Consider the following 14111-nt stretch of genomic DNA (forward strand, 5'->3'; position numbering starts at 1 on the left):
AATTTACGCTATATCTAAAAAAACTTTTGAATTTTTATATTTATGATATGAAGTTACCTCATGGTATGCGCAAACCCTCCCAAACAAGGTTAATTTTATATCCAAATTATATTGAAATGTATAATTTGGATATGAAAAAATACTAATTTCCTGTTTGATAAATGTTGTTTATATCAGTCTGTAACCACTATCATCTGCTAGGAAAAATCATAGAAATGTGTGAATTTTTAAAAGAACCTTTCCATAAAACTTAATCATTGTTTAGTTTGTTTGTTCAAGAATTTCTTTTATTTAAAGGCCTCATACCATGTTTTTATTATATCTTCACAGGTATCAGCCACGTTTATTGATCTGTTTCTTAATAAAATAGTGTTTACACAAAAGGTATCCGACACGTTCCATCACATGTGTTATGTGACCAACATGAACATTTTTATTTCTGTCACACGAGCCATCTAAAACCTTGAAGTGGGAAGCAGACTGAAACCTGCAATATTTTATAGCTGACTATACAGTATGTTTTTTCCTCATTCTTGAAGGGAGTATGTTTGCTTAAAAATGCTTACATCCACTTCATTCGAACTTTAGTTGTCTCATTCGCAATTACCACATCTCCTTATTTTTATATTGACGATTAATATGAAGTTATTTTTTGTAACTCAAAAATTTCACACAAAATCTTATTTTTCTTTTAGGTGTTTTGACAGCACAAACAATTGGTGGTCACCAAGTGGCACTGTCTCAGTTAAAGCCAGGTCAGCCACAACCAGCTGGAGGTCCTATGCCACAACAACTGATGCTACAACAGATTCAAAGACAACAATTCCAGCTGCAGCCATTCCAAATTAAACCTCCATCAACACCAATTACTTCTGTAGGGTCTAACTTAAAACCCAAAAGTAAAAAGAGGACAACACCAACACCACCAAAACATTAGATAAGATAACATTGTGAACACTTATTTCTGTGCATGGTATTTGTCTAAAGACTATGTGGTCTGGTCACAACTGTCAAGGTCATTATGAATGAATATGAATGACCTCACAATAAGTTCTACAAGTTTGAAATGTGACATTTTGAGTCGTATAAAGCATGTAAAATTGACATTTACATTCTTGAATTTTAATTTTTACACACATTGTTTTTGTATTGAATATAGAGAAATGTAGGGATGAAATTTATTTGATATCTACAATATGAAACATGTCTGGCCAAAGATTTTTTATTAATGTACATAGACTTGAGTATGGATAAAATTGTTGAATGTTTGTGTTTTTTGTTTTTATAGAGAGATTATGTATATGTAGAAATTTAGGATTTAAATTTTTATTGTTTATATACATGTACTATTTAAGAACAATTTACATGATAATGAAGTATTTTAAATGAATAGAATAAATGATATAATATAATATTGAAGCATTGAGTTTATCTTGTCAAAATACAAAGTCCTTGTACCAAAAATTCCTATAGGGAACATATATTTCATTATTGTATTAGTAAACCAATTTTCAAGACGTTTCGGCCAATAGCAAAAATGTCTTGAAAATTGATTTATTACTACAAAAAATACAAAGTTTTAAACAGCAACTGAAACCAATTGAAGTGGCAAACAAGAAGTTGAAAAGTAAAAACGTATTTATCACACTTTTTATATGACCGCAAAAATTGAAAATTTTTTGGTCATATATTGGTATATTGGCGTCGTTGTGCGTCGTCCGTCGTGGACGTCGCCGGCGTCCGAAGACTTTTGCTTATCGAACTATAACTTAATATAAGTTAATAGAAATCTAGGAAATTTAAACACAAGGTTTATGACCATAAAAGGAAGGTTGGGATTGATTTTGGAAGTTTTGATCCCAACAGTTTGGGAATTAGGGGCCAAAAAGGGCCCAAACAAGCATTATTCTTGGTTTTCGAACTATAACTTTAGTTTAAGTCAATAGAAATCTATGAAATTTTGACACAAGGTTTATGACCACTAAAGGAAGGTTGGGATTGATTTTGGGAGTTTTGATCCCAACAGTTTAGGCATTAGGGGCCAAAAAAGGGCCCAAATAAGCATTATTCTTGGTTTTCGCACAATAACTTTAGTATAAGTAAATAGAAATCAATGAAATTTAAACACAAGGTTTATGAACACAAAAGGAAGGTTGGGATTGATTTTGGGAGTTGAGGTCCCAACAGTTTAGGAATTAGGAATGTAGATTCTTAATTTTTGGTCCCATTTTCAAATTGGTCTACATTAAGGACCAAAGGGTCCAAAATTAAAGTTCTTTGATATGCTGAATCTAAACATGTACTTAGATTTTTGATTTTTCAAGTTGGTCCAAATTGGGGTCCCAAAATTAAACTTTGTTTGATTTCAACAAAAAATGAATTCTTGGGGTTTTTTGATATGCTGAATCTAAACCTGTACTTATAATTTGTATTATGGGCCCAGTTTTCAAGTTGGTCCAAATCGTGGTCCAAAATTAAACTTTGTTTGATATCAACAAAAATTGAATCCTTGGGGTTCTTTGATATGCTGAATCTAAACCTGTATTTAGATTTTTTATTATAGGCCCAGTTTTCAAGTTGGTCCAAATTGCGGTCCAAAATTAAACTTTGTTTGATTTCAAAAAAAATTGTATATATGGGGTTCTTTGATATATGCTTAATCTACCCATGTATTTAGTTTTTTTAGGTTTGGGCCCAGTTATCAGATTGGTCCACATTGAGATTTAAAGGGTCCAAAATTGAACTTTATTTGATTTCATCAAAAATTGAATTCTTGGGGTTCTTTGATATGCTGAATCTAACCATGTATTTAGATTTTGGATATTGGACCATAATAGGTAATGTCCAATTTAAAATTTAAAGTTTTTAAGCTTAAGTTCTTAGACCCTATTCATTATGTGTCAGAAACCTGTGTTGTTTCAACTATTTAATCACAATCCAAATTCAGAGCTGTATCAAGCTTGAATGTTGTGTCCATACTTGCCCCAATGGCCAGGGTTCGAACTCTGCGGCCGTATAAAGCTGCGCCCTGCAGAGCATCTGGTAATTATGTCCTGGGACCATTACCATATTTTTATACGGCCGCCTAAAAAATTTTGGGATCGTATAATGGTATGATGTTGTCAGCGTCGTTGTCTGCGTAGTCCAAAGACCCATTTGGTGTCTGGACAATAACTTTAGTTTTAGTGAATGGATCTCTATGAAATTTAATAAGAAGGTTCAATACCACAAAAGGAAGGTTGGGATTGATTTTGGGGATGATGGTCCCAATCTTTTTGGAATTAGGGTCCCAAAACAAGCATGTTTTCTACTTTCAGGATATTAACATGTGTATAAGTGTTTCAATTGCTCTGAAATTGTACCACATTGTTTAATACCACAGGTTTGGATTCATTTTGGGGGTTATGGTGCCAACAGTTTAGGTATGAAGGACAAAAAAGGGGCAAAAATTAGCATTTTTGTAGTTTCTGGACAATAACTTGTATGTAAGTGTATGGATATCTCTTACATTGTACCACAAGGTTTCATATCACAAAAGGAAGGCTGGGATTGAGTTTGGGGGATTAGGGGCCAAAAACATGCATTTTTATACGACCGCAAAAATTTTAATTTTTCGTCGTATATTGCTATCACGTTGGCGTCGTCGTCGTCTTGCGTCGTCGTCCGAATACTTTTAGTTTTCGCACTCTAACTTTAGTAAAAGTGAATAGAAATCAATGAAATTTAAACACAAGGTTTATGAACACAAAAGGAAGGTTGGGATTGATTTTGGGAGTTGAGGTCCCAACAGTTTAGGAATTAGGGGCCAAAAAGGGGCCCAAATAAGCATTATTCTTGGTTTTCGCACCATAACTTTAGTATAAGTGAATAGAAATTTATGAAATTTAAACACAAGGTTTATGACCATAAAAGGAAGGTTGGGTTTGATTTTGGGAGTTTTGGTCCCAACAGTTTAGGAATAAGGGGCCCGAAGGGTCCCAAAATTGAACTTTGTTTGATTTCATCAAAAATTGAATAATTGGGGTTCTTTGATATGCCGAATCTAACTGTGTATGTAGATTCTTAATTTTTGGTCCCGTTTTCAAATTGGTCTACATTAAGGTCCAAAGGGTCCAAAATTAAACTTAGTTTGATTTTGACAAAATTTGAATCCTTGGGGTTCTTTGATATGCTGAATCTAAAAATGTACTTAGATTTTTGATTATTGGCCCAGTTTTCAAGTTGGTCCAAATTGGGGTCCAAAATTAAACTTTGTTTGATTTCATCAAAAATTGAATTCTTGGGCTTTTTTGATATGCTGAATCTAAACATGTACTTAGATTTTTGATTAAGGGCCCCGTTTTCAAGTTGGTTCAAATCAGGATCCAAAATTATTATATTAAGTATTGTGCAATAGCAAGAAATTTTCAATTGCACAGTATTCAGCAATAGCAAGAAATCTTCAATTGCACAGTAATGTGCAATAGCAAGAAATTTTCAATTGCAAAGTATTGCGCAATAGCAAGAAATCTTCAATTGCACAGTATTGTGCAATAGCAAATATTTTCAATTGCACAGTATTGCGCAATAGCAAGAAATATCTAATTGCACAATATTGTGCAATAGCAAGAAATTTCAAAAAATTGGAGTTATCTTTCTTTGTCCAGAATAGTAGTTGAATCAACTTAAATCATTGTTTTATACAATATACAATGTATATTCACTTTTACTACCAACTGATAAATTAAAACAATCTTTACCATTCAGTGATAACAAGAACTTTATTTTACATTTTAATATTTTATGATGTATTTAAATGAGTATTTTAATATTTTATGATGTATTTAAATGAGTAGTTATTGTTGCAAACTCCATTAGAAATTTGAATTGAGATCAGTTTTGGAAAAAGGGAAAGGGGGATGTGAAAAAAAAATGGGGGGGGGGGGTTAAATTTTTCTCATTTCAGATTTCATAAATAAAAAGAAAATTTCTTCAAACATTTTTTTGAGAGGATTAATATTCAACAGCATAGTGAATTGCTCAAAGGCAAAAAAAATATTTTAAGTTCATTAGACCACATTCATTCTGTGTCAGAAACCTATGCTGTGTCAACTATTTAATCACAATCCAAATTTAGAGCTGAATCCAGCTTGAATGTTGTGTCCATACTTGCCCCAACCGTTCAGGATTCAACCTCTGTGGTCGTATAAAGCTGCGCCCTGCGGAGCATCTGGTTCTAGTTTCCGTCAATAACTGGTGTTTCAGAATATGGATCTCTCTGAAATCGTATTACAAGGTTCCATACTACAAAGGAAAGGCTGGGTTTGAGCGTGGAGGTAATTGCTCCAAGGGGAGATTCAAAAAGTTTTTTGGGGGTCCAAATTTTTTTTAAAGGGTTCAAATTTTTTTTTTCATTTTTCAAATTTCAATTTTATCTAAATTTTTAAGAAGAATATTTAATTGCACAGTATTGTGCAATAGATTTGTAAGATCTTGACATTTATTTTGTGTCAGAAACCTATACTATGTCAAAATTTGATCACAATCCAAATTAAGACAGAATCAAGCTTAAATAATGTGTCCAAATTTGCCACAACTATTCAGAAATTACTGTATCAATATTAAATAAGGTCTGAAGAAAAAAGGACTATTAACAACCTTGGAAACATCAAACAGTAGTGATCTTACCCAGTGGCTGTAAAAACTCATTGAAGATCTAGGGCTAAAATTAAACAACAAGATGCACATTTTGTCCTAATAAACTTCCCATTGGCACAGTTATTACAAAATTAAGGGCTAAAACAAATATTGAGTTAAAGATCATTGGGAACAAAATGACCAAAATCTCTGTGGCAAATTTGGCAGACTGATCAGTGACGCTCGATTCCAAAAAAGTTGAAAAAGGCCAAATATAAGTACGGAGTTGATGAGCATTGAGGACCAAAATTCCTAGACATTTTTAAAACATGACTCTTTTCCAAGATTTTTGGCATGCCATTGACATGAAAACTTTTGAAATATTGAGTTTGCGAGAATATATTTTAAAAAGTTAAGGATGTTCTGATGAAAAGAATAAAGAAAAACGAAAATTACTATCTGTTAATAGAGTTTACTGGTTAAAAAAATATCGCATTGTTTGCCAATCTGATATAAGAAGTTGGTCGTGGTACATGATGATGCCCTGATGTCCATCTGATCACTTAACAGTTATCTTAGTCAAGATAGCTTTCCTAAGATGTTCTTGGACATAAAACCCATTTATAATCTGTTTTCTTATTGGTACTTACTGTGCACTCCCGAATGCTAAATTGTTATTGTACTCGTACTAAGCATCATTTATTAAATACATGACCGACAAAAAAGAAAAATAAATATGCAAATTTAATCAATTTCACCTTCAGATATATTGAGAATGTCCTGTCATTCATCGATCAATAACCCATATTAAAGTGAGTACTTGCATCTCATATATCTCACTGAACTTGAGATTAACGCAATTAACAAAAGTAGAAGATCTTCTTCATGTTTTGAACTTTTTCTCGATATTGACATGCAAGATAAGTTGAAGCTAAAATCAATGACAGATGTGATGATTTCAACTTTCCAATCGTCATAAGCTCGTTTCTCATGATCAGCAGCTACATACCCTCTGCCCACTCCGTACTTATGTATTCAATACATTCTAGTATCAGTGGTGGATCCAGAAATTTTCATAAGTGGGGGCCCACTGACTGACCTAAGAGGGGGTCCGCTCCAGTCACGCTGTAAAAACTCATTGAAGATCTAGGGCTAAAATTAAACAACAAGATGCACATTTTGTCCTAATAAACTTCCCATTTGCACAGTTATTACAAAATTAAGGGCTATAACAAATATTGAGTTAAAGATCATTGGGAACAAAATGACCAAAATCTCTGTGGCAAATTTGGCAGACTGATCAGTGACGCTCGATTCCAAAAAAGTTGAAAAAGGCCAAATATAAGTACGGAGTTGATGAGCATTGAGGACCAAAATTCCTAAAAGTTTTGCCATATACAGCTAAGGTTATCTACTCCTGAGGTAGAAAAGCCTTGGTATTTCAAAATTTCAAAGGTTTTGTAAACAGTTAATTTATAAATATGACCATATCAATGATAATTTATGTCTGCACATAAGTGCTGACTACTGTGCTGTAGCATTTCTATCAGTATATTTCAGTTTGACGACTATTTTGATCCCCTGACCAATATGTCACAGTGGCTTTGAATTAATAAGTAATTTTCAATTTTAAGTTCTGCTTAATTAAGTTTGAAAGGATCTACTTGTGATAGATTAATGATAATTAGTATGATGTTGCATTATTAACAGTACATTTTAGTTTGAAGAATATTTTGAGGCTGTGCCCTTAGGTCACACTCCAGTGACTTCGAACTAATTAGCATTTTTTAATTTATAAAGTTTTCTGCTGAATTCTTTCTGACAAGTAAAATGGGTGATGTGTTAAAGAGACACCAACCTGCCCAAAAGATCAAAAACAGCACAAGGCCACCAATGGGTCTTCAACTTTCGAACTACTTGTGAAAGATCAATGATACTTTGCATAAAGTTGCATATAGCTATCAGTATATCTAAGTTTGTCGACAATTTCTAGACCCAACCCACAAGAGTATGACCCAATAACTTTGAATCAAGCAAAGTTTGTGTTCATCAGATTAGTCTTTTCTGAGTTTTTAAGTGGACAGGCAAGACATATCTATGTGTCAACAGTGTATTTTATTTCAGTACAGAAATGTTGACTACAGGGCTGGTTATAACCTCGGGTTTATAACAGTCATACATAAGGGTACCCGTCAAGTGTTAATCCACCATTTTGCTTCGTAATGTGAAAAAGAGAATGGAAAAATTACGTATACACAAATAAAAAGCTCATTCGACAATTTTTTGATTGTTCCACGTAGTCCTCATAAGCAAATGGTTGTTACAAGAGTAGACATTTTTAAAACATGACTCTTTTCCAAGATTTTTGGCATGCCATTGACATGAAAACTTTTGAAATATTGAGTTTGCGAGAATATATTTTAAAAAGTTAAGGATGTTCTGATGAAAAGAATAAAGGAAAACGAAAATTACTATCTGTTAATAGAGTTTACTGGTTAAAAAAATATCGCATTGTTTGCCAATCTGATATAAGAAGTTGGTCGTGGTACATGATGATGCCCTGATGTCCATCTGATCACTTAACAGTTATCTTAGTCAAGATAGCTTTCCTAAGATGTTCTTGGACATAAAACCCATTTATAATCTGTTTTCTTATTGGTACTTACTGTGCACTCCCGAATGCTAAATTGTTATTGTACTCGTACTAAGCATCATTTATTAAATACATGACCGACAGAAAAGAAAAATAAATATGCAAATTTAATCAATTTCACCTTCAGATATATTGAGAATGTCCTGTCATTCATCGATCAATAACCCATATTAAAGTGAGTACTTGCATCTCATATATCTCACTGAACTTGAGATTAACGCAATTAACAAAAGTAGAAGATCTTCTTCATGTTTTGAACTTTTTCTCGATATTGACATGCAAGATAAGTTGAAGCTAAAATCAATGACAGATGTGATGATTTCAACTTTCCAATCGTCATAAGCTCGTTTCTCATGATCAGCAGCTACATACCCTCTGCCCACTCCGTACTTATGTATTCAATACATTCTAGTATCAGTGGTGGATCCAGAAATTTTCATAAGTGGGGGCCCACTGACTGACCTAAGAGGGGGTCCGCTCCAGTCACGCTTCAGTGATTCTCTATATAAGCAATCAAATTTTTTCCCAAAAAGGGGGGGGGGGGGGCCGGGCTCCCTGGGCCCCCCTAAATCCGCCTATGAGTATCTCAATTCATACGTTACGCTTATGCATGTTCACACTTCATGGACTTCATAAGCAGGATCAGCTCAAACAGAGCTACACAGAAGTAGCGAAGTTACGTCTTATGTTATAAGAATACTCTTACACATTGTCGCTTCTCTTTATCCTTGGATTTAACATGATAGATTATGTTTGTTATCTTGATTTCTATCTTTCTAATCAAGTTATCACATTTGAACATTAGTAAACTATTGTTACATTAATTTATCATTTCAAAGCATTGGTTCATTAGCTTTAATCATTAATAACCCTTGTTTCAAAAGTTTCCTGTCTGCATCAACTCTTTTCAAGGAGATAAAAATGGGTATCCGTAACGTAACGCAATCTTTAGATTATTGTATCAACCGAGAGAGTAATAGTTCATATACAAAGACTCATAGAATGGGATTAAATATATATCTATATAAAAAAGTAAAATGACAAAAATACCGAACTCCAGAGAAAATCCAAAACAGAAAGTCTTATATTAAATGACAAATCAGAAGCTTAAACACATCAAACTAACGGGAAAAAAAATCATATTCCTGACTTGGTACAAACATTTCCTTATGTAGGAAATAAGTATTAAACCTGGCTGTATAGCTAGCTAAACATCTCGAGAGAATGATAGTCTTATAAAATTCCGTTCAAAGTACACATATATACTAGTAGTTCACAATGACAAAAACAAGTCATCTCTTTTCTACCATACATTTAATTTTTCGCAGTCCATCATTGTCGATTTCTAGATTGTGTCAAAATATTTAACAGACCTCGCTATATTTGTTGCATCCTTTATTTTGTTTACTTGAAAGATACGACCAACATAGTTACCAAACATTAAAATGTTAAATGATTTCAGAAAGGACTTCTTCTATGCACTAAAACGTTCAGTAAAAGGACGATGCAAACGTATTTGTACTCTCCACGAGAAGCCCTGACATGAGACATGACTCGATCATACAACAGAAAAAGAGGAAGTCGTACCAAGTCAGGAATATGACAGTTCTTGTCCATTCGTTTTTGATGCGTTTTGTTATTTGATTTTGCCATGTGATTATAGACTTTCCGAATTGATTTTCCTCTGAGGTCAGTATTTTTGTGATTTTACTTTTTAGAAGTGGATTACAGGGAAAACAGTACTACTTATTCTACCATAGGCGACAATATTAACATTTTCTAAATTTACCACTTTTTAAGATAAAAACCTGGATAAAACAGCTTTATGTTGTGTTAGTACTTTATTATTGTTTTAAAAATTAAAGCCAAATAGTATCATGACCAACTTCCAACGGAGCTTGTATATGTTATCCATGCCCACCGTCATTTTGCACCAAATTTATGAAATTTTGCAAGTCTTTTCGAATAATTCTCTAGAAAATATTTTAATAGGTTTCAAAATTTATATTGTAAATATACACACTGCAGTTATTCATAGATAAATAAAAACTATATTGCACCCTTACACCCAATCACAGCGCTCCTAATTTGACTTCCTTCACCTGCCTAGGGTACACAAAAGGCCAACCTAATGCTGGGAAAATTAAATACTACCGTTTTCCCTACAGTGGGATTCAATAGAATGGTGTTTATCTGAGTCTTGATTACTTTTTTATTTTCTAATTTATAAATTACCAGACTTAATAAAGGCATCAGGAGTATACCGCTGTTCAATGTAAAAAAAATACTTTATATCTTTATTGGTCTTTCTATTTTATTTAATTGTACTGATCCTCTCAATCTCTCTTTTAGTTATGGAACGAAATATCATGCAATATAGTTATCAAAGGTACCAGGATTATAATTTAGTACGCCAGACGCGCGTTTCGTCTACATAAGACTCATCAGTGACGCTCATATCAAAATATGTATAAAGCCAAACAATTACAAAGTTGAAGAGCATTGAGGATCCAAAATTCCAAAACGTTGTGCCAAATACGGCTAAGGTAATCTATGCCTGGGATAAGAAAATCCTTAGTTTTTCGAAAAAATCAAAGTTTTGTAAACAGGAAGTTTATTAAAATGACCACATTATTGATATTCATGTCATTGTTTGAAAAAAACACCGTGTAATTTGCATACCCAATAGTGACGGAAAAATAAAGGCAACAGTAGTATACCGCTGTTCGAAAGTCATAAATCGATTGAGAGAAAGAAAATCCTGGTAACAAACTAAATCTGAGGTAAACACATCAACTATAAGAGAAAAACAACGAAACAACAGAAACGAAGCATAAGATAACAACTGTCATTTTCCTGACTTGGTACAGGACACTTTAAGAAAAAAATAGTAGGTTGAACCTGGTTTTGTAGCTAGAAGATTCATTTGTTTAAATATGAGTGAAGTTGCAAAGGAACACAAACCAGTCCACTTATTTTTTTAAATTGTTCCTTATGTAATTGAAATTTGATTAAGCATTGGGTTACCAAGTAAATTGTCAATACCTGATTCCCCTTTCTTGCACTTTATATTTAAATGTAATGTCTACTCATACATTACGGCAAGGCAGTGCAGTGGCGGATCCAGGGGGGGGGGGGGGCGGTTCCGGGGGTTGGAACCCCCTTTTTTGGCCGATCAATGCATTTGAATGGGGACATATATTTGGAAACCGCCCCCCCCCCCTTGTCCTGGGTTGGGAACCTCCCACTTTTTAAAATGACTGGATCCGCCACTGCAGTGTTGTACAACTATGAATCTTAGAAGATTGATATCGTTGGTGTTCATGTATCTGTAAAGGTTTTCAAGTTTTGTTTTTATCAACGGCCTCAGCTTAATCAGAGGCGTAATGAGTATATACGTTTAACATCCTTGTTCTCGATACTGATATCATTAATACAATATATTTCTAAAACTTTTTTAATGAAGAATGTAGATGATTATAAACACAAACCTGGTGTCCAACTCCCTCAGACAACTTTGAAATTAGATGGATTTGGTTATTCTATTTACTACCCTTCTGATCTTTAACTCTTCAAGTGTTTTACATCGTTAGCTTTCATTTTCTGTTTGTTTAAGCATTCATTGTGAAGGTAAATGCAGAAAGCATATCGAAAGCATCAAATTTATAAAGTGTTATTTTCTGACATAATTCTCGACAGAATTCCTAATATATAAAGTGAAATTCCCAATAAAATTAGACGGTACCAAAACTGGATACACATCATGACAAATAAATGTATCTTTAGTGATGCTAGAGGCCAATATATTCCAAAAAAAATAATAACACAATTCAAAGGTTGATGAGATGATGCACTCGAAAACGAGAAAAATAGAGATAAATCAGGCTAGTAAAACAAGGAGATGCATACAATGCATGCATGAACGGAATTTTGATCTTGTTTCAAACATTAGTGATACATTAGCAAGCTGTATATATTATACTAGTATATGAATTTTGAACTTAACAACATAGAAAAATACAATGATATGATGCTGAAAAATGTGTCTGTTATCAAAAATCTTGGATGTCAAAGAATGGCATAGGTTTCAATTGAAAAATACGACTTGCTATCATGATTCATTTATGATAGGTTTAGTAAGTGGACTTAAAAACTGGCATCATGGAACCTTTGTTTGCTCTTCGATGTCAATGTGCGCAGATCTATAAAGTCGTTGAGGTGCTATATTTGAAATGATAGTCGTCTTTTTTTCGTCGCATTATTATATATCAATAAGAGGAAGTGAATTGGTTTCTCATGGATGTGTATTTACATTCGTTATAAATAATAAAAGTTCTTTTAACTTAAACAGGATGAAGCGTTGGTTACATACATTATTGACGAACATGTCTCAGACCAGATAGCAGAGTTGAACTATCTCGATTTCGATCACTTAGACGCATTAATGACTCGATAGAATACCTTAACCATTTTCATTTTGTCATTAAAACCATAGGACTTTGTAGTCGCCTCTTCTTGAATCCTAATATCCGCAGATATTATTCATACTGATACTTATTCTATTATTTAGTCTACCTTTTGTTACATAGACATATAGCAACCCTCTAAGGTAACTCACTAATCCATTTACAATATAAACCTCTTTTCTGCAGGTTTGTTTTTAAAGAACCCATTCTAACAAAAATTCATCAAAGATGACAAAATTATATTTGATACGCTGGACGGTCATTTCATGTACAAATGAATCGTAAGTTGGTATCGAAATAAAATAGCTCGATTACCTATTCATAAATCTATAAGAACAACAAAATCATAACAAATTTGTGGCAAATCTGTCTTATTTGCTATCTATCCCTTGAAAGGGGAAAGAAAAGACCTTTGTGTTTTGAATGAGTTTAACGTTTTAAGTATTGTGATTTAAAGGAAAACTACCAAATATGGAAATGAAATGTTAGCAAAAAATCACGGAAGGTGATTTCCTCGGGAAAGGAACTCCCTAAGTAATGGAATCAACACAGATGTTTAAAAACTGATTCAAGATATCACGCTTTTCATTAAATACGTCTTAAGCAAGAAGTCGACACTGCAAACCGATCTCTTCCATATCAATTGATCAATTGTTCTAAAAGTGCATGGTCAGATCATGTTTTCGTACTTCATATGCATTCGTACTATACATTCCTTTTCAATGGAAAGTGTGACGTCATAATGCTTTCTTAATAGAACGAAGACCCCTGAGACGAGGATACAAGTTTTCCAATCTGATTAAAATCCGATTTTGTGATAAAATACACTGCCTCTTAGGTAGAGAGTATCGTAGCGAAAAACTAACAACTGATTTTAATGAGATCGAAGTTTTGCAGTTTTGAGTTTAAGCTAGAAATAAAAGTGGCTAAAATTATTAAAAGTCAAAATATCCTATAAGTAAATAAAACTTCTATTCGCGTGAAACACTTTTAACATTGATTTAACAATTATACATGGAGACTGCCCAATGTTAAGTCATAAACGAGGAAAGCAATCAAGGCATATATTACGAATTTTCATTACGGTTGGTTGGTTGTCGTTACCATTAAAAAACTTGTAACTTAGGCTTGGAACATCCAATATGTATAAGCCCTGTATACGTATTGAAGTTTCCAAGGGTTGCTCAGTTAATCAGACCTCTTTTTCATTTCATCAGGTGAATTTATTTTTTACGTTACATCAACATAAATTTCGACAACGTTTTCTAGTTATAACTGACGGTTGACACTGGCTAAGTTTACAAGGCTTGCTTAGAAGGATAAATTATAATTCAGTACTAGTATATGTTTCACATGTGTTAATTATAAATCGGCGC

At 33.3% G+C, this 14111-nt stretch overlaps 1 protein-coding gene across 1 annotated transcript in view; it reads left to right on the plus strand.

Annotated features, from left to right (window-relative positions):
* LOC143085394 (uncharacterized) overlaps window positions 1-1414 on the plus strand; it is a 36381-nt gene extending 34967 nt beyond the window's left edge. The window contains exon 24 of the mRNA XM_076261721.1: window positions 696-1414. Within this exon, the coding sequence (XP_076117836.1) occupies window positions 696-937 (242 nt within the window). The 3' untranslated portion in view covers window positions 938-1414. The remainder of the gene's footprint in view (window positions 1-695) is intronic.
* The last annotated feature ends 12697 nt before the right edge of the window (window positions 1415-14111 follow it).

This window comes from Mytilus galloprovincialis, chromosome 8, assembly GCF_965363235.1.
Source record: "Mytilus galloprovincialis chromosome 8, xbMytGall1.hap1.1, whole genome shotgun sequence".
NCBI classification, from domain to species: Eukaryota; Metazoa; Mollusca; class Bivalvia; order Mytilida; family Mytilidae; genus Mytilus; species Mytilus galloprovincialis.